This window comes from Amaranthus tricolor, chromosome 8 (genome assembly GCF_026212465.1).
Source record: "Amaranthus tricolor cultivar Red isolate AtriRed21 chromosome 8, ASM2621246v1, whole genome shotgun sequence".
Lineage (NCBI taxonomy): Eukaryota > Viridiplantae > Streptophyta > Magnoliopsida > Caryophyllales > Amaranthaceae > Amaranthus > Amaranthus tricolor.
Window position 1 is genome coordinate 17,361,764 of NC_080054.1, and position 21,276 is coordinate 17,383,039.

The 21,276-nt window shown below is 34.3% G+C and overlaps 3 protein-coding genes across 4 annotated transcripts; 1 reads left to right on the forward strand and 2 right to left on the reverse strand.

Annotated features, from left to right (window-relative positions):
- Positions 1-6,566: 6,566 nt before the first annotated feature.
- LOC130820305 (protein MAIN-LIKE 1-like) lies at positions 6,567-8,952 on the forward strand. Its single transcript, XM_057685625.1, has 3 exons — positions 6,567-8,095; positions 8,183-8,602; positions 8,679-8,952. The coding sequence occupies exons 1-3, from the start codon at positions 6,725-6,727 to the stop codon at positions 8,835-8,837; spliced, it is 1,950 nt and encodes a 649-aa protein (XP_057541608.1). The 5' UTR covers positions 6,567-6,724; the 3' UTR covers positions 8,838-8,952.
- Positions 8,953-9,019: 67 nt separating this feature from the next.
- On the reverse strand, positions 9,020-10,699 carry LOC130820306 (uncharacterized). Its single transcript, XM_057685626.1, has 2 exons — positions 10,438-10,699; positions 9,020-10,027 (listed from the first exon to the last, which is right to left on the reverse strand). The coding sequence occupies exons 1-2, from the start codon at positions 10,468-10,470 to the stop codon at positions 9,191-9,193; spliced, it is 870 nt and encodes a 289-aa protein (XP_057541609.1). The 5' UTR covers positions 10,471-10,699; the 3' UTR covers positions 9,020-9,190.
- Positions 10,700-10,779: 80 nt separating this feature from the next.
- On the reverse strand, positions 10,780-20,097 carry LOC130820307 (protein FMP32, mitochondrial-like). Of its 2 annotated transcripts, none has more exons than XM_057685627.1 (7): positions 19,607-20,093; positions 19,388-19,519; positions 17,522-17,581; positions 12,986-13,062; positions 11,459-11,515; positions 11,308-11,374; positions 10,780-11,232 (listed from the first exon to the last, which is right to left on the reverse strand). In XM_057685627.1, the coding sequence occupies exons 1-7, from the start codon at positions 19,844-19,846 to the stop codon at positions 11,113-11,115; spliced, it is 753 nt and encodes a 250-aa protein (XP_057541610.1). In that variant the 5' UTR covers positions 19,847-20,093; the 3' UTR covers positions 10,780-11,112. The 2 variants fall into 2 exon arrangements, 1 of the variants encoding a protein (XP_057541610.1); XR_009045151.1 differs by having other exon boundaries at positions 11,161-11,232; positions 12,906-13,062; positions 19,607-20,097.
- Positions 20,098-21,276: the final 1,179 nt, after the last annotated feature.

The window sequence follows — 21,276 nt, forward strand, 5'->3', positions numbered from 1 at the left end:
TATATATATATATATATATATATATATATATATATATATATATATATATATATATATATATATATATATATATATATATATATATATATATATATATGTATATATATATATATATATATATATATATATATATATATATATATATATATATATATATATATATATTCACAACAGATGAATGAAAAGATGGATTATTTGCGAGAATGTGTCATAAGATATTATTTCTGTTATGATCTGGTGAGCCAATAATCCCAATGTGTGTATATGATGTGATGAATATGTCGTTTGTATGTTTTAAATCTGGGAAGCTGAGTTGTGAGCACATGATGCCCGCTCGATCTGCTGCTCGACCTATTTGAGCAAGAAATTAAAAGCTTTTGTCTACATTCTAAGCTTTCGCTCGACCCCTGCTGGACCCCCGCTCGACCCATGTTAAGTCACTCGATCCGGTCAAGCGAATTTACAGGACATTCTGTTTAAATGCGACAGTTTCAAATCAGTTCATGGGCATCCATATATTTTCTCTTTTGGTTCCAAAGCCTATATAAGGCTCTTGTATATCTCTTGTACATAGAATCTAAGATCATTTGATCATCTAGTAATTAGAAATTGAGTTGAGAGCCACAATTAAATTTTTTGTGTTTTAGTAAGAGGTTTTTTGGGGTTTTTTTGGGGTTTATCATCTTCTCTCTTCTCTTGGACATTGGTTCCATGAGAGTCAAGATGTTTGATGGGATTGTGCGTACATTGACTAATGTAAGACATGTTCCCAACATGAAAAACAATTTGATATCTTTAGGTGCTCTTGATGGTAATGGTTGTAGGTTCATTCTTGAGAAGGGTGTGCTTAGGGTTACTTTGGGTGCTCAAGTAGTCATGAAGGGCAAGAAAGTGTGGTCACTATATGAGCTTACCGGTTCTACAATTAAGGGTTGTGCTTGTATTAGTTCCTCAATGAAAGAGGCGAATCATACCAAGTTGTGGCACTTGAGATTGGAGCACATGAGTGAGAGGGGTTTATTGGAGTTATCAAACAAGGGTCTTCTTGGGAGTCAAGCTATTGGTTCTATGGAGTTTTATGAGCATTGTGTTCTTGGACAGTAAAGAAGGGTTAGGTTCAAGGCGACCATACATAGGACTAAGTCCATGCTTAACTATGTTCACTCAGATTTATAGAGTCCATCATCTATAGGAGGGTCTAGATATTTGCTTGAGAAAGAAAAATTGGATTAATTTTATGAAAGAGGAGTTTACAAGTTTTTGCAAGAAGTCTGGTATTGTTCATCATAGGACTTATTCATGAAGACCTCAACAAAATGGGGTGGGGGAGAGAATGAATAGGACTTTGTTAGAGAAGGTTCGATGTATGCTTTTTCATGCTAAGTTGAGTAAGGGGTTTTGGACCGAAGCGGTCAAGATGGCAGCATTCTTGCAAATAGATCACCAAATACCGCTCTTGGGTTAAAAATAGCAGAGGAAATGTGGTCGGGGTCATCAAGGGGTTTAGATTGTCGAATCCTAGCCCATCAAGAGTCATCACTAGCCGAGATGTTACGTTCAATGAGTATGTGTTTCTTCATGTAGAAAGCTCAAAGAAAGTCGCAAAGAAAGGGGTGGAGAATAAAACGGGGGAAGAAACTCAAGAGGAGGCAGAAGATGATATTCTCGATGATTATGTTGATACGGAGACGCCTAAAGAAAGTGGAGATGTTCCTTTTACTCCTCCTTTAGGAAGCCACTACTCCTACGAAGAAAACATCGCCTATGGTGCAACAACAAGCATTGCACAAAGAAGACCTAGAAGACAAGTATAGGCACCTTCAAGATAGGGGTATGAAAATGATGATTTAAGTTGGGTTAGAAAGAAGGTGAAGCGCCCGGTGGAGGTTCTTAAGAAACTAGAGTTTTAGGAGATGGCCGCTCATGCTCTTTCCGTGGTAAGTGACATTATTGACGTGGAGCCATCTTCATACTTAGAGATCATAAAGTGTAAAGATTCCGGAAAATGGGTTGGGTGATGGAAGAAAAAATACAATCTCTTCTCAAGAATCAAACATGTGAACTTGTAGAGAGACCAAAGAGAAAGAAATGTTGATTACAAGTGGATCTACAAGTACAAAGAAGGGAAATCGGACGTTGAGGAAGCAAGGTGCAAAGTAAGACTTGTTGCTCGTGGTTTTAGCTAAGTACTGGGTATTGACTACAATGAGATCTTCTCTCCAGTGGTAAGACACAATTCTATTTGTACTCTTTTAGCTCTTGTTGCATTGAATGATTATGAGTTAGAATAATTGGATGTTAAAACCCCATTCTTGCATGGTGAGTTAGAGGAAGAGATTTACATGAGGCAACCAAATGTTTATGTTGTTGAGGGAAAAGAGGATCATGTGTATTTGTTGAAAAAATCTTTGTATGGTCTAAAACAGTCCCCTAGGCAATTGTACAATCGGTTTGATAAGTATATGATTGATAATGGGTTTTCAAGAAATGAATATGATAGTTGTGTTTAGGGGCAGTGAAGAAGATTCTCAACATGAAAATTTCTAGAGATCGTGATAAAGGAAGGTTGTACTTGTCCAAAGAAAAGTACATCTAGAGAGTCTTGCAGAGGTTTCACATGGATAATGCTAAGCCCGTTGCTACACCTTTAGCATTGCAAACAAAGTTGTCAAAGGAAGATTGTCCAAGAACCAAGAAGGACAATGAGTTTATGTCATTGGTTCCATATTCAAATGCGCTGGGGAGTATTATGTATGCTATGGTTTGCACTAGACCGTACATCGTTCAAGAAGTTAGTGTGGTTAGTAGATATATGGAAAATCCGGGAAAAGCTCGTTGGCTTGCGGTCAAGTGGTAGCTTAAGGTATTTTAGTGGCACATAAAATGTGTGTATTGAATATGGTAGAAACAATGAAGGCTTGCAAGGTTTTGTAGATTCTAATTTTGGTGGAGATCTTAATCAAAGAATGCCGACTTCGGGATATGTGTTTTGTCTTGGAGGGTCCACTATAAGTTGGAGATCTAGTTTGTAAGGGGTAGTAGCTCAATCTACTATCGAGGCAGAATACATGGCGTTATCGGAAGGGTTTAAGGAGGCTCAATGGCTTGGAGGTTTTGTTGGTGAACTTATAATGAAGGAATGTGTGCCTACTCTTTTTTGTGATAACCAAAGTGCAATTGATTTGGCTATGCATCAAAATTGTTATTATAGGAGAACATAGCACATTGAGATTAAGTTTCATTATATAGAGACACCATTGAGAAAGAAAAGGTGCTCTTAGATAAGGGTCAAACCGATGATAATCATGAACCTGATTTTAGATATTCTTGATCCTGAAATTGGGGAGTACATATTTGATATAAATTTGTAACAAATGTTAGATAATAGTAAAACCCAAATCTTCTGTAATATTACACTGTAAATGCATTCCGTCAAGACAACTAATTTTAGACAAATTTGTCAACACAATTTATTAGATATTTTAAATAAATCAACCTGTTGAGTATAATGATGAAAATAAACTAAATTTATTGTTCATTTTTTAAATGTCTAAACAATAAGCAAGTTTATCTTTAACAATTACACCCAATAAATTGATTTATTTAAAAATATTTAATAGTCAATTTTATTTCATCGGATCGAATAACAAAAATCGACCCATATCCCATTATATTTAAATTGAAGTCAAAGAAAAACCTAGTGTCTCACCAACAGATCCCACTCAATTACTTTATGTGATGGCAAATCAAATACTTCATTTTTTAAAAAAATATTCCTTTTATTGAATGTTTATTGGCTAATTACCGAGGATTTACCACACTAATATGTCGACAAACAAGCTTATTGGCTTGTTTTGTTTGGTTCAATGATTTGCTTATAAATTATTTTGTTCTATTATTGGTTGGGTTCAATGACTTGCTTTTCTATAATTGAGCAAAATTGAATGATAAAGGTAAAATAATTATAAATTTAAGACAATGAAAATAACATTAAAATTTAACTAAAATAGGTTGATTAATTTCAATAAACTAAACCTACATAACTCATTTGAAGTTTCACCTTGTATTAAACAATATTCAAATATTACGCATATCACCCATCTCCATTGTCAACAATTATTTATGTTTAAAAGTCATTTTACTTTTTAATTAATTTCTTATTAATTTTTAGAGTATGAACTATAATTTCATAAATAAGATTTGAAAATCTTCTATTATCTCGTTATTATAAGAATAATATATACTTATAAAAATAAAAGAATAATGCGAATACATAAATTACAACCAAAAAAACTTTTAAATATTTTCAATGATGAATTCTTGACTCGTTGAGTAATACTCAATAAACCCAAAATAAAACAAATAAACTATTAAAATTGTTAATAATTATTTATATGTAAAATCACTAATAATAATACTGATTTTATGTTTACTTTTTATATGAAAACCAAATACTTTAATGAAATAAAACAGCTAATGTTATTAGCGAAACTATCTATTTTAAATTATAGATCCAATCCTACGTGTTATTGAAAATCATACTTTTCTTTTTAAAAAAAAAATTCGAGGAAAAAAAATTCTCTACATCTTCATTTAGTTCGATCAAGAAAACGTGTGTTCACCTTTTGGCCATCAAAGACTAAAAGGAGTTGGCGAAATAAAAAAAAAAAAAAAGAAATGTGAACACGTTGACCAATTATAGTCAAACTAAGGGCATGCTTGAATTAGTTGTAAATATTTAACGGGGGAAATAAAAGTCAAACTAATGAAATGAAAGCAAATAAAAATTCATTTGAAGTAGTTGAGATAGTTGTAAAGAAGATAAAATGAGCATAAAATAAAAATAATAAAAGAAAAATAAGATAATTTCCCCTATTATGAAGGTAATATATTCCCCCACCCTCTCCTAGGATAAATATTTACCCCACAAAATTGAGAATTCCCATCATTTTTTATTACTTTGTAACCATTTTTTCACATATACAACAATCAAATTTCACTAATTTCTCATTTATCAACTTCATTTTTTTACTTTGACTTTTTTTCACCTTTTAAATATTTACACCTGATCCAAGCATGTCCTAAGTATACACATTCGGCTTAAACTTGGCGCCTTTAACCAACCCACAACCCAAAATTATTTTGGAGAAAAAAAAAGCAAATTGTGCTACACTATTTTAAAAAAAAATTATACTAAATAATCCAATCTATTGTCCATTATCTGTGTATAATCCCACATTTTGAAAATTTTAAATAATTCAACCTTTGCATTTATTTTGTTACGAATGACCCTCGAAAAAACAAACTGGCTAATCTAGGTTACTACTAGCCGTTACATTCAACTGATCATCCTCCTTCTTTATAAGCTTACTTCTATGAAGTAACACCATATCAACCGCAAAAAGAAATAAAAAAACTTTTACATCTTTAATTTAGTGAAAATCTTACTAATTTTAAAAGGCATAAACTCTAATTCCTGGTCTTCTCAAAGTGTTGGTTCACTTTCTAGAACATTATGTGAAATATAAGCATAATTTCAAAGCAAAGTTGCAACGGGCAAAGAAAAGTTCCTAGGCTAGTGAGAATTTTTATTCTTGTCCAAAATGAAGAGAAAGAAATAAATGGAGACTTTAATGTCAAAATGAGTTTTTAATTAGAAAAATAAAAAGTACTATTTGTATAAGTTAAAAGGAAAAGGAATTTACCGATTGTAACCGGTTCTGTGCAACAAAAGTCCATTCGCAACAAAAGTTATGCAAAGGTTGAATCATTAAAAATTCTTCAAAGGATAGGATTATTAGCAAAGAATGGGCAATAGATTGGATTATTCAGAATATTTTTTTTTTAGGAAAATGGGCCTACACTATTGGTCACGAAGACATTAAAGATTTCTTTAACACATACAATAACCCATTTCTTATTTGTCGCCACCAATTTCATTTTATCGCCACCCCCCCCTTGAATGAAATTACGATTTTACCCCTGAAACTTAAAAAATTACGAAAATGCCACTAAGCTTATAATTTATATAAAAACACTTCAAATCCACTCAATAACACTTTCATCACTTCCATAAAATCAAATTCTTCACATAAAATTAAGCGGAGCTAAAACTTTGGAATCGAAATCATCAACAAAAATTCGAGGTAAGTTTTTTTTAAATGAATCGAAGGAAAAAAAAAAAAAAAAAAAAAATTCGATTCGGCCCAGTCGCACAAAACGTGCGACTGTACAGTCGCACGTTTTGTGCGACTGGGCCGAAACCAAAATTTTTTTTTTTTTTTTATTTTTTTTTAAATTTTTGAAAGAGTTCGTTGTTAGTTAATGTTATTTAGTAAATGTTGTAATAATATGTATTATGATAATGTTGTTGTAAGAAGTAGTTATTGATTTACGTATTCGAAAAAGAAAAAAAAAATAAAATAAAACCGGTCGCACGAACCGGTCGCACAAAACGTGCGACTGTACAGTCGCACGTTTTGTGCGACCGGTTCGTGCGACCGGTTCGTGCGACCGGTTTTAATTTTTTTTTTTTTTTTTTATTGCAATGAATTTGTTTAGTGTAATTAATTTATTAAATTTGAGTTGTTTAAATATTTATGAATATAATAATTGTTTAATTATTTGTAAATGTGAAATATTTTACGTGTTGCTTGTTTTTAATTTATTTGATTTTAAGTAATTTAAAATGTTGTCTTAATTTAAATTATGAAAATTCTAGTAAATGGCTGGAAATCAAGGTAAAGGAAAAGGGTTTTTTAGAGGTTTATTAAGCGGCAATAGATCTAGGCCTACTTTACTGAGAGGTGATCCCCATGAGAGGGGGGTTACGGGATCTGCAAGGCGAGCAAGGCAAGAACAAGCGGCCATACATAGTCAGGCCCAACGTTCAAGTACCCTAGAGCAAGTGCGTAGTCGCTTTGAGCGCCAAAGTAGCCTACATAGTCATACGGTCGGCTCAGGTGACGATGATACTGATTACGACGAGTCTCTTAGTCGGGAAGAGTCTCTTGGTCAGGATGAGTCTGCATGTCATCCTGTTGATTGGACGATCGTAAGAGGCCATGCTGTTAAGTTCAAGAGTAGAGGGCAGGGCTCGAGTGGCACTTCTGATCAGGCAGGAGTAAGCCAGGCTGAGGATGCGGCTCCACGGGGGAGGAGGCGATCGCAGTCCGCGGACACGGACTGGTTAATCACATCAGCCCAGCCCGGGGGCCCTGTTGATACTACTTTAATACCCAGCTACGGTGGGCACGTAGCAAAGGCTATATTTGAGGGATCGGAGCGCACCCCTCCGATTTTGGAATGTCGTGCTCGGAAGAAAACGTTGGATTCAATCATTAGACTTCAGGACATGTCTGATGAATTGTACAGAGTGTTACCTGGTACTCCCCTTGGTCGGCTGCCGTATATAATGCACCAGCACATCGACAGTGCTCTCATTACGGCATTTGTGGAAAGGTGGCAGCCTGACACGAACACCTTCCACATGCCGTGGGGGGAGATGACCATAATGTTGCACGACGTGCAACGCATCTTGGGAATTGGCATTGACGGTTCACTTCCCGTGCAACCGTCTGATAATGAATGGCAGCTTGGCCTGGCCGGCCTTTTTGGTATGCCATTGTCGGAGCTGCGTGCGAAGGGGCACTTCACAAGCGGCAGCATTAATGTTGGTGCACTGTTGCAGCTATGCCACCGTTCTCAGTCTATGGATACTCAACGTACCGCCTACTACATGGCTATAGTAGGTTCCACGTTGCTCGTGGATAAGACTAGAGTCGGGATGCGTCCTCACCCTGTTGTTACTGTTACCGCTGATGAGGCTGATATTGCTTGGGGTGCAGTGACGCTTGCTCACATGTATCGCCAACTGGGTATGGCGACAAGGACTGGGTGCAAGACTATTGCTGGTTGCCTGACACTGTTGCAGACATGGATTTACGAGTACTTCCCAGCCTTCCGCCCCCATCCGCGTCAAGCTGACATGCCGAACAAGACAAGGGCAGAGATGTGGTCCCCGCCGAAGCCAATCCGCGAGCTGAGCAGACTGATAGACTGTAGGAGCATACTGGATGCCATGACAGAGGCACAGGTTTTGTACATGACTTCAAACTTAATTGTTTAACTTGTCAAGGGCAGAGATGTTATGTTGATTATGTATTATATTCATTGTGAGCAGGTGGAGTGGACTCCGTACTTGACTTATGATAGGTCTTTATTGAACGAGCACCCACGTACCTCGTATATCGGTGGTATCACCTGTTTCGATATCGTGGAGGTCTATTTGCCTGAGAGGACAGTGAGGCAGCTCGGTTTTGCACAGGAGATTCCCCCGGCTCCGCTGAGACCTACCCAAGCTCTGCGACCAGCACAGGGCTCCTACTCAGTTACATTCGCTTCTTCCTGTATGTTTACGGAGATGTGGAGTAGGTTCCCTTACTGTGCCCGCGTAGTGGAGCAGGCACAGCGTCGCGCATCGGTTCCATCAGAGGCTGCCCCGGATTACGTGGACTGGTTTAGAGTGTCTTCCCACTGTTTTCTTATCCCAGGTGAAGGACCTGCTGCTGCGTTTGGTGCTGCTGATAACAGAGTCGAATATGTTAGTATTCCTAATTATATATTTTATTTTTATGTTTCATAACATGTATTGACTTTGCAATTGTCTGGTTTTACAGTTTGCTGCTGAATTTCCAACTCGACTTGCACCATTGCTCAGGATGCCAGCTATTGCTCAAATGACGCCTCGGGAAAGAGATGCTGCTGATATGTATTTAGAGGATCTTAGAGAGTTGTTTTCCGAATGGCAAGAGTGTAGAGGGCGCAGCCCCTTATAGACATTTACCTGTTTTGTAATGCATGAACAATTGTTGTATTTAATCTTTATGTATGAACAACTTTTTAATCGTTTGAACAATTGAATTATATATAAACACTATGGAGAATCTAAATTCACCGCGTCTCCAGCGGTGTTATTATGCTGTTGTCGTTGTATGTTGCACATTCTACTCCAAAGTGATATCCTATTACGATATTGTCTTTCTAAATCTGCACATGAATTGTTAGCTGCTCTCCAATTTTGTTGGACTGGCGGCACTGGAGATGAATCATCGTTCATTAAAAGCTGAACATAATGATTCCCGTTTACCCAAAGAATATGTATAAGTTTATTTACGCCATGCATTCCCGTTTACACAGCCGCCTCATCTCGCATCAAACATAATGCAACCAAGAAATTATGATTCGTTGGCGTCATTCCAATGATTTCGCAAAGGGGCCACTTTTGCTTATTCGTTTTGTACGTTGTGTCTATCAACACAACATGGGGCCACGAACGTAGCATCTGGATAGAAGTTGGATTCGCAATCAATAATCTAGTCAACTGATCCTCACTATCCAAGTCCCTCCAAACTACATAATTATGCTCCGTGGCCATATACAGACAGTGTTGAAGAGGAGTCCTACCATCCATCTCTTCTCTCCTCATTGACTGTCTCTCATTGTAAATTTGATTCATACTAGCATAAAAACGAGGAAAATTTCTTCTAATTGAAGACATTATAAATGCTGGTTGCATGCCAGTTGCACTTAGATCTCGTATGTGCTGCCTGATATCCACAGTCATCCTATTTACTCTTATTTGACCATCTACGTACATGAAGAACGGATGGTTATGTATTCCTTTTTCACCAGGAAACACTCTAACCGTCCAAGGTCTTTCCTTTGGGTTACGACTAGTTCCTAAAATCATAAATTTACACCCACAACCCCTACTTTTGGAACCTGGTCGGGGAGCATTGTCTAAGTTATGCAAATCAACACTTCTTTTATCGTAACGGTGACATCTTAAGTACAGACTCACTCTAGAACGCCCTTCTTTTTTTTTATATGAAGCACGTGTAAATTGAAATCCAATTGTTAGTGCTATCTCATTAGCCCAAGTATGTAAATCATCTACAGAATCAAATTCTCTATCGGTAACAAATCTATCAGAATAATCTATATTATCTCCTAAATTTTCAAAGTCCTGCAAATAATAATTATAATAACATTATCATAATATATCAAAATAATATTAACTTAAAAAATAATTATTTCTACAAAATAATTATAATAAAATACCATTATTATAGCACAACAATAGATTAAAATAAATTAATTTAATTAAACAAAATAAATTTTATAATTCGAAGTTAAAAAAAAAAATAAATAGAAGTCGCACAAAATGTTTTGTGCGACTTCTATTTATTTTTTTTTTATTCAAATACAAAAAAAAAAAAAAAAAAAAAAAAAAAAAAAAAAATTTGAAGCAGTCGCACGAACCAGTCGCACAAAACGTGCGACTCCCAGTCGCACGTTTTGTGCGACTGGTTTGTGCGACTACGTTCCTATTTTTTTTTTTTTTTTTTGCAAAAATCGAACCGATTAATTACTTACCGGATCGTTATCATGCACGTCTTGGTATGCCATTGATGTTCGATCTAGAGTACTAGCTTGTTTAACTTTACGTATTGTTTCTAGAGAGTTTTTAGAGAGAAGGTATCGTGTTTGAATTCGAATATACTACCATAAAGCCTCTGAAAATTCAATATATATATAATTCCGATAATAATGTCATTAAGCGATAACAATGTTATTAAGTGCCATTTACATTTCTTAAACATTTTTTAACTTAAGTGGCATTTTTGTAATTTTTTTAAATCTAGGGGTAATATGGTAATTTTATTAGAAGGGGGGGTGGCGATAAAATGAAACAGGTGGCGACAAATAATAATTCCCTACAATAATCGACCCTAGACAAATAACCAGATACGTACAAGTTAAATGATAAAGATGTATTGACAAATAACATCACTAATAAGTGTTACAAATTGCAGCTAAATAATTGGACTGCCATGAATTTTACACTTTTGAGCACAACAGATGTGAGAAAAAAAAAAACATCCACATCTGTTCATATTGGCCTGTTATGTTTATCCTGTACGAAAATCTCATATTTTCTTTACTGTTTGTCATGATAACACGAAATATGAATATTTGATCAAAGCTACAGTCACCTTGTAAATAGATGCTATGCTGATGTTGGAATAAGACGACAGGCAGCAATCCACCTCACAGCAATATACGTAGCACTGCAAGGCCAACAGCCGAGATTGATACAAGGGTACCTATGCAGTACTTGATCACATCATATTTTGCGGCCTCTAATTGTGCCCTTAATGCATGAATTTCCTGAATATGACCCATTCGTATTAGAAAATATAGCACGGTTCTGTAACATGTAGATGACATTTTAGATATTCTCACCCTGTCAAGTTTGTTTGTGAGGTTATTAGTTTCTGCAGTTTGATTAGCCAACTCATCTCGTATCCTCCTGCAATTTATGACAACAAAAAAAGTATAAACTACAGGATTGCTTACATTAAGAAACAATAGATGGATGATCAAAATTATGTACCCTTTTTCAAGATTCAAATCCAACCGCTGTCCAGCAGTAACTTTGTCGATTTCATACCTGCATTATATTTCAGTACAATTTGGTCATGTAGACAACGGAAAAGAATAGATTAGATAAGCAACAGGAAACTGAAAATCCAAGAACTGGTGTCACCAACGGAAATGCAATGCAGGGACCAGCTGAACCATATGGTCATGAATTAACTCCATTGAAGGAAGATTCAAATTACTACTTACTCGAGAAGGTCCAAAGAAATAGAAATAAGAAGGTAAAAGGTTGGTTTGATGACTCGTGACTCATGAGTGCAAGTTGTAGGCAGAGGAACGCGCCGAGAAGTTGTCAAATAGTGATGAGTCGGTGCCTCCACTGCTGCAGAGCGGATTATTGGCAAGAGTAGTTTCCCGGAACCACCAAGACGACGGCTCGATGCCACGTTTAAACTCTTTGTCAGCTTCAGGATTTTGATCATTTCATGTATTTAGAAATCTAGTTAAGGTAAAACTTTTATAGTGCAGATATACTTTGTTTAGGTTATTGAATCTTATAAATACCCATGCACTTTCTTCAAATTCCGTTTTAAAGATTTCAGAACTTTACTAGAAACAAAAGTGCTTGCACGTTTGCTTGTGTGTGATTAAGTGTACAAATGGAAAACCATTGTGAGCAAGAGTATCCTCAGATTGTTTTCACATCTTTGAGTGTTGCTAAGACTCCCATATTTTTAAGTATGTCTTTTAGGTGGTACGGATACCCCATTAATTAGGCTAAAAGTGGCAGTTGTGAACTTTGCAAGGTAAGACTTGGATTGGTATATTCATATCCTATTATGGGTAGTTTTATTCATCACAAAACCGGACACTTCATACCCATAACCGGTGCCCTGGCTATCAGGTAATCTGACAAGAAATCAGGTAGTTCAGGTGTCTCTACACTGACAAAAGTTTGGTCTAACATATCATGGAACTAAAATACGGTCAAAGAAAAATCCAAAGACATGTACGCCGATCCAGCACCATGTCAGGAAGCCATACTAGAATAACGAATGCTCTATATGTCCATAAAAAGAATCTAAAAATATTAGTGCATCCATAGAAAAGATCTGCGATTCTCAAGAGGAAATCTTTTTTTTAAGCAGATGAGTATAGATAGACTTACTCTTCAACTTCCCCCACCTTTGGTGGAACATGGATTTCCAATTTTCATTTTTCAGTGCATTCTAAACTTCACCCGGTTGGAAATAGAATGTCACTTGTTAGTGAATGAACATGTTCATCAGTGATTCCAATCAAAGTCCTCTTAATTTCTTAGGAGTACTAACTTCCATGTATAATCTAGATCTAGAGAGAAGTTTTTGGTCTCCTGATTTCCTTGACGCTGGTAGGTGAAGTTTTTTTGAAATACCCTAGTAAACGAGAAACAGCTAGCAATAAACTCAATGAAACCCCACCTCTCAGTAAAAAGCAGGTACAATGGAGAAGACAGCCAAAGCAGCAAGTCCGTGACAAGATTTCTTGAATTTTAACTGACCTCAATTCACTGCGCATCTTCTCTAAGTCACTCTGGAGTTTCTCTGCCTCCCGTTGCAACAGAGAAAAATGGTGTTCCTGCATAAAAGAAAAATTAAGAATCAATTGAACTTTAGAACAAAAATGGTCTATAGTAAAATGACTCAGAAAATCATGTGCACTTATTATTTATGAGAAGTTGCACAAGATATTTGCTATCAAGGTCAATCGGAAACTATTACAAGGGCAATCCGACACCCCAACCCCACACTGGGAGCATTGGGGTAATGGAATGTTGTTAAGTGAGATTCAGAATAAAAATAAATAAATAAATCTGTTCTCTCAATACATACTCTAGAGAGAATTAAAACAAATGTTCATCAAGTTTAGCATGTGGCAGTCACATCTGTAACAAACCGGCCAAGACCCATAACCAAAATCATATAGTTTGTGGAGCAATTCGAGTTTGCCCAGATTCCTTTGTTTATTCCTATCATTCAAATATTCCACAAGCTATTTAAACATTACAAGGTTGGCTGTTTATATAGCCTAAGCCCAACAACATATACAAAAATAACAACTATCGTAACTAAAAACCGAAAGACTAACTAATAGTAAAATGTCAATAATGCCCTTGACCCTTTGACCCAATTCATAACAGAATCTTCGTATACTGAAAGAGTATCACATCAAGTTTTCAGTCCTCTTGCACAGTAGCACAGACAATTTGGTTTAGGGAAAGTACCTCAACAAATCAATGAATTCTCGGCACATAATGGGTTCTGGAATCTAGACTGGATTATATTAACTTGTTTACAACATAACATCAATACCACCACCAACAGTGCCAAAGCCTTAATCACACAACGTAGGGTCCGCTACATGAACTAAAACGAAGACCAAACACTCTAAATTAAACAAGACCAGAAACCTCAATCCTTGTCAGTTTTTGTTTTCTCAAAACTAAAATTTTTTTCAATTTTTTCAAAACTGATTGTCGATTTTACTACATGTATTCCAAAAAACCTTCTATAATAGGTTTTATATTCTGATTTTTATCAAAAAAAAATAAGCATCTACTATCACAAAGCAATATATCTTCCTAGTAATTACTATTCCCTTTTACTCACTCTTAGTCTCTTTTGATAAAGAAAATTTCAATTTAATTAATACAAAAACCCCATGAAATGGTTATTTTTTTACTTCGTATGGTTTATCTAGAAACATGACAATTGCAAGCACAAAATCCTTTTCTTCCCCTCCATATTCCCATCAACCAATAGAAATACTCATAAGAGTGGCTTTATTTGGAAACTATCAATGAGACCGACCAAAAGACAACCAAACACAAGTGATTAGGCTCTCATTACTCAAATGTAAGAAGACAAAAAATTAACATCCAATTGTTTGACCATCTTTGTCAAATAACAATGTCAAATATTTCAAGAGCAATGCCAAGGTCTAACCCCAACAATATGGGGTTGACTACATAAAAAAGCAAATCAACAAGAGATGTTAGTAAAAGTTATACTTTATTTGGTCACATCTAGGGGTGTTCAACGGATCGGGCCCCCATTTCAGCCTTTATTCGATCCGTTTTTAGAATGGTTATGTATGGGTCAAGCTGAAAAAGGGCTCTATTATTACTAAAATGGACTGGATAGTAAGAGGGGTTAAAAAGGGCTGAAAATGGGCATTTGTAAAATTAAAAAAGGCTTTAGTAATGTATTAAGGGCTGTTGCATGCAATTGAAACTGTCATGGTGCACTAGTTTAGATTACTACTGTACATTACACTGAAATACACTGAGTTTAAGTAATACATTTCCTTGCATGAATGTATTATTTTGTACAAATTCAAAAGGAAACCTCTTTTGACAACTACCATTCTCAAATTTGTAGTCAATACAACCATATTTATCAGTGTGGCCTTCAATAGTATTAGTGTTGATTATTTTGGTATCATCACACAATGTCAACTATAGAACTGAAGTCATGTGGAAACAACTTATTTTCACAAAGGTGACGTCAATGTGTCTTGTATTTGAGGGAGCTTTATTTTGCTTTCTACTTTACATATGATATGCCTGTTAAGAGCCTTGTGAGTTATGATTAAAGTTTAAAAAAAACGAGTCGGGTCAAACTGTAAAAGCCTGGTATTATATAAATAAGGCCCATATCCAGCCCGGCCCGTTTTTGTTTAAGCCCAATCCAGCCCTTATCCAGCTCGTTTTATCACCTCTAGTCACATCTAACACTAATATACAACTAAGAAAATCAATTTCAATTATTAATATATAAATTCTTCACCATTATTCATTCTTATGTATAAGCAATGCTCTTTTATATGTCAATTCTTCATGTATGAGTATGTCACCCTTTACTCTTGACAGTTTAAAGTCTTGTTTGTGCTCAAGATTGGCTACATTCATCTCCTATCCCATTGTGTATTAAAGAACACTTAAAAGAAGTGGAGCAAATTGAATAAGGTAAATTTTATTTATTTATTAATTTAGTTTCAATATATCAAAATGTCTATTGTTGATGAAGAAAAAGACGGGATGATTTCGGAGACGGTTGAAATTGATTATTAATGCATATGATATGATGCTCGAACTAGTTTTGTTTAGTGATTTACAAAGCTTTGTTTCGTATTTAGCAAGATTTTGTTATTTTGAAGAACAATATGTTTGGTACTTTGAAAGACTTTGATTAATAATTTGCTAAGATTTTATTATTTTGAAAAAAATAATGCTCGGTATTATGTATTAATGTTTTTTGTAAGACATTATGTTTATTATTATCATTTATGTATGACTTGCTATTGTCTAAATTATGGGATTATGCTCACAATGTTATTCGGGGTCAAAGCAAAAATTCAGTCTTGAAAAGTTCTGTCAGCCAGTTTGGATTTGGTCTATTTTAAAGTAAATTGTTGTTCAGTGTGTTTCAGTATAGAAATAAATTTGTTTTGTATTTGGTCTGAAAATATGAAAACCGAATAAAATATGGCTTGATTTGGTATTGATAAAAGTCCAGATCGTTGGCCGAATTTTCACCCATATTCTTAGGTCTTCAAAGTTTCAACCTTACACTTTTCTAACTAATGCATTTCTCAGTCTACTTTGCACATAAACAAACCATCATGAATTAATTTTTCTCATTTTGCCTTCTATATATGACTCCAAGACCTTTTCTCATATTTTCATTTCAATTTTATCCTTTAAGGTATCTCTAATAATCCATCTAACATATGTATTTTAGCTATTTTAATCTTCTAGAGCTTGGATAATAGCACACACATTAAAATTTCGCTCTAATCTTAGTGGCACATCTAAATGGTATAATGTTAAAGTGTTATGCTTTGCATTTGAGCCATATACACTCGATCATATGCTCAATATCTCCATTTTAAAACAATATTTTAAAATGTCTAGAGAGTCATTTGATTTACAAAGCAATAAGACAAAAAGCGCCAAAGATATGCTTGGTTCCCAAATTCTTACAGAGTAAATTAGAAAATTTCTCGAAAAAGATAAAAATAAAATATCCAAAACATTACATTGAAACTCCCAAACAATATACCATATGAACAGTTGAACATTTCATGGTTTAGAGGTTACAAACCAAGGGTAGCAAAAATAAGAAATTTTGTAAATGGAAATTGTTCGCACAAAATTGATTTGAACGTCCAAAATAGTTTATGAAGTGTTCTCCTTACGCTAATACTCTCTCCTATTGACTATTATTGTCTTGGTTTTTGCACGTTTGCCAATGCATATATTCAATCGTAAATATCTCAAATTGTGTTTAATTAACAGTTATAAAATGTTGATTTTAATAAAATTTAGGGGAAATTGTAAAAAATAAACTAACCTCTGCTCGACACGCTGAATTTAAACCCAACTATTGTTTATTTTTAATAAATCCACCTATTTGGTATAGTTGCTGAAAATAAACCAAACTATTGTTTGTTCTTAATTCTTGATTTACTAAGAAGCTTTACAGATGGATACAAACAATAGGTCGGTTTATTTTTAGCAAATATACCTAATAGGTGGGTCTATTTAAAAATAAATAATAGGTGAGTTTATTTTCAGTGGTCAAGCAAACGTTGGCTTATTATTGACAATTTAGCCCAAAATTTACATCGAAACAAATCAAACAAGATCTCACTTGACTATGATTTAACTTATTAATTAAAAATAAAATACAAATTAAAAGTGATTGGCGAATAGTTTCAAAAAATCAAATAGGACAATAATAGTGAATAAGAGGGAGTATCAAACTTGTCGCTGTTTTTTCAAGCATGCTGGATTAACACTAGTGTCATTATTGGTAGTCTCTTTTAACTTCATTCCTTAAAACAAGTAATGATAACAAGGTTAGATCCTTCACCATCTAGCTCAAAAGACCCATTAAAGCACTAGGCAATGTCTTTTGAAAACATCACAAAAAATATCACACAATTCAATTCGAGAAATAAAGTATGATAAAAGAACAGCTTCACAGTTGAGACATTATGGTAATGTTCCATAAAAATAAATCCTAGCACATACCTGTGAGCTATGTACTTCAGATTTGAACTTAGCCAAGTTTGCCTCCTGTGTCATCTCGAACTACAAAAATTAAAAAAGAACAAAAAAAAGTACAAACAGTAAGAGTCAAAATTTTAGGAAGATCTACAGATGAGCAGCTTTTTTTCTCAAGGTTGCTCAAATTCAACTTTAAAAGGTTTTCCTATGAAAAAGTAAGAAGACAGAAGAAGCATCTACGTCCTAACATTCTTTGTTCTCTTGAACACCTATTATACATATATGGATATACCACTGTAATCAGTGGTGGATCCAGAACTCAATTTTAGAGAGAGCACAAACGATATAGAAATAATTCATTAAAAATATTCCAAACATACCTAGAATAAAGATTTATCAAAAATTATAATATTTTAGATTCAAAATTATCAATTACAAGATTGACATATACTTATATAATAAATTTATTGTGTTAGGAATGTATATATCGACCGGTAAAAGTATGGTATGTATCAATTAACTATAATTTGCGTCTCACTAGTCTTATCAATCCACGATATATTTGCATTATAGATATAATTAATCAATACTAAGATAACTAATAATAATGGTTAGATTGTGGGATCAATCTTTGCTAACTACAATTTTTTAAAAATTAGGTGAGTGCCCTCAAGTGCGGGCTGGTGAGCCCCCTTGGCTCCACCCATGTCACTGTTCTGATATAGCAATCTTAACAAAACGCACAATCACAAATCTCACTATAGGATCTAACATTTATGGTTGCAAAACAGAAGACAGTCAATCAAGTTTGTAATCAGACTACAACAGAGTTCTTCACCTAATCACAAGGCAAATACCACATACATCGGATACTCTCCCAGTCTGGCCAACATCAACAGGAGACTTAATAGACATAATCGACGCGCAATAGATACGAATCTATTCAATTGCAAGTATTTACAACACTATTTTATTTCTCGTTTTTCTGATTATCTTTATCCCTCCATCCTATCATATCTCTGTCATGGACTGACTTATCCATATAGAAAATGGTAGCAATGGCTGAAGACAGAATGTATGAATGTACAGATTGTATGGAAAAATGTAAATGACTAAATGTAGAAATTGAATGTAATGTAATGTAATTGTTTAATGAAGACGATTATAACCAAGAACAATTACAGAGGATAGTATACAAGCATTCGAGAGCCTTGTTCTCTCCAAAAGAGTATTAAACTCCACTTAAAAACTATTACATGAATGAATGCCTAATTCCCTTCCCTCTATTTATACTCATTACTAAGTATTTTATTTATTACTAATTCCAATATTACCCTTTCCCCCACACCCAGGTTTCCAATAATAATGCAGGGGATCACTATGATTAAGGTCACAGTAGAGATAGTGCAAAAAAAAGAAAGGCCTGTAATCTGAAGCAAAAAGGATGGTATCAGTGGACATAATGATTGAATTACTACATGTAACGCCATTTGAAACCTAAATTGATGCAAAATATGGGGTGATATGGAGTAGTCACTATGTCATGAAAGAGAATTGCAAAAATTTTGCAGCCAAAAGTCAATAACGAATGCAGTAACCAATTCCAATTCCGTTAAAATTCTAATTAAAAGAACAAAATGTTGACTTGCAATCCCGATCAAAAACCAATGCAATGCCTTATGTAGACATTACCCAGAGTTTTCCAATCCAATCTCAAATTTCCATAACAAATGTAGAGTTCAGCTTCAACATTCGAAAACTAAAAGCAAAGAATGCAGGTGTAAAAACAGTAAATAGTACCAAATAATTCACAAAATTGTAGAAAAATCCAACAACTAAACATGTAAATCAACGATTTAAAAATGAAGAAAATATAGAAAGAAGACATACTTTCTGCATTTCAGCCTTAGTCATAAAGGAATGCGACACATTTTCCAGACTATCGTGAAGAACCTCGGTGATTGCAGCAGTAATTACTTCAGCTTGTTTCGACGGAATACCTTGAGCTTCTAATTTCCTTACCTGATCACACAAACAATTTACAGAATTAAATCAAATCAATAAAACAGTCATCAAAAGTTAATGAACAAATTAGAACGACAAACTTACAAGTGCTAAAGTATCAACGAGAAACAATCGTCTACCATTAGAGTTTACAAGTTGAGAAATAAACTTAGCGTCAATGTACCTACTTCCGTAACGTAAACGCGAAGAAAACGACGATGAACAAAGTCGATTATTAGCATTAGAAACATTTTTTAAAGAATGTAATTCGTTGAATTTTCTCGAATTTAAGAATGGATTAGTACTGAGTTGATGAAATCGTCTGCAAATTGTATAGGCCGCCATTGTAGTTCAACTGAATCAATCAATTAGGATGTCAAATTGAGCAAACAAAACCCTAGTTTATCTCTCTAGCAAAAGGTTCGTTTTATCTTTAATGGAAGAGATGAGGTGAGACTTGAGAGGTTGAAGAATGGAAATGCAAGGGTTGATCGTTTTTGTGGAACTCGTGAAATAAAGATTGAAGATTAAGCCAATTATCATGAATTGAATTTTACTTGGCAAAAAAGTTAAAAACAATAGCTACGAATGGAGTACGATACATCTTATTAAGAGTATTTCAAGTCCGGTCATTTTTATTCGATTATTTTCAAGTTGTGCTTAAATTATATTGAGTTGTTCTTGGTTAAAAACAATAGCTAATATTAAAATCGGATCGAGTAACTTTTATATTGAGTTGTTCTTGGTTAAATTCATGTTTAGTTAAAAAATATCAATTTACAATAAGGAAAGATTAGGTGAAACGGCTAAAGTAATGAAAATAAAAATCAATTTCACGATGTATATATTCAGTTAAAGAGGTGTACATATTCGACTTAAACTTAATTACAATATTTTTTAGGAAAAATTGTTATGAATAATCTCACCTTTTGACGATTTCCTGTGAGTAATCCTTACTACGGATTATTCATAAGTAATCCAACCTTTGGACATTTGTTGCTCATACCACCCCGACCAAAAACCTAACTGGCTACTGCAGGTCAAGCTAGTTGTTGCAAACTTCTCCTCTTCCTCTTATATTTCTCCATTCATCTTCTTCGCTCTAACTACATTTTCTCATTTTTAACCCTAAAATTAGGAGAGAGAAAATCTTATTTCACCAATTAATTTCATTTTTTCTTTTTTTTTTTTGCAAAAATGAATTTCCATTGTTCATCAATATACAGTAGAGGTTTAAATTTAAATAATGTATTTTTGGCAAAAAAAAAAAAGAAAAAAACAAATTAGAAGGTAAAATAAGATTTTCTCTCTCCTAATTCTAGGGTTAAAATGAGACAATGAAATTAGAAGGACGAAGATGAATGTAAAATATAAGAAGGAAGAGGAGAAGGTTACAACTGCTAGCTTGACTTGTAGTAGCCGGTCAGTTTTTTAGTGGGGGTGTTGTGAGCAACAAACGTTAAATAGTTGGATTATTTATGAATAATTAGTAGTAGGTTTATTCACGGCACAATGTTAAAAGGTGGGATTATTCTTAAAAAGAATTCCTATTTTTAAATTATTTTATTAAAATCAAAAAAAAATTTATTGTAGCTTAGAAAAAGAGGGGAAAATGTATTTTTATGCTAGCAAAAGCTAGGTCCAAGAAGAGGTAAGACATTAACTTAATTATGTATATCAAGGACGAGGATGGAAGAGCCCTGTTAAAACATGATGAAGTAAAGGGAATTATGGATGAAGTAAAAAAGCACTCAAAAGTATTGGGAAAAATAAGG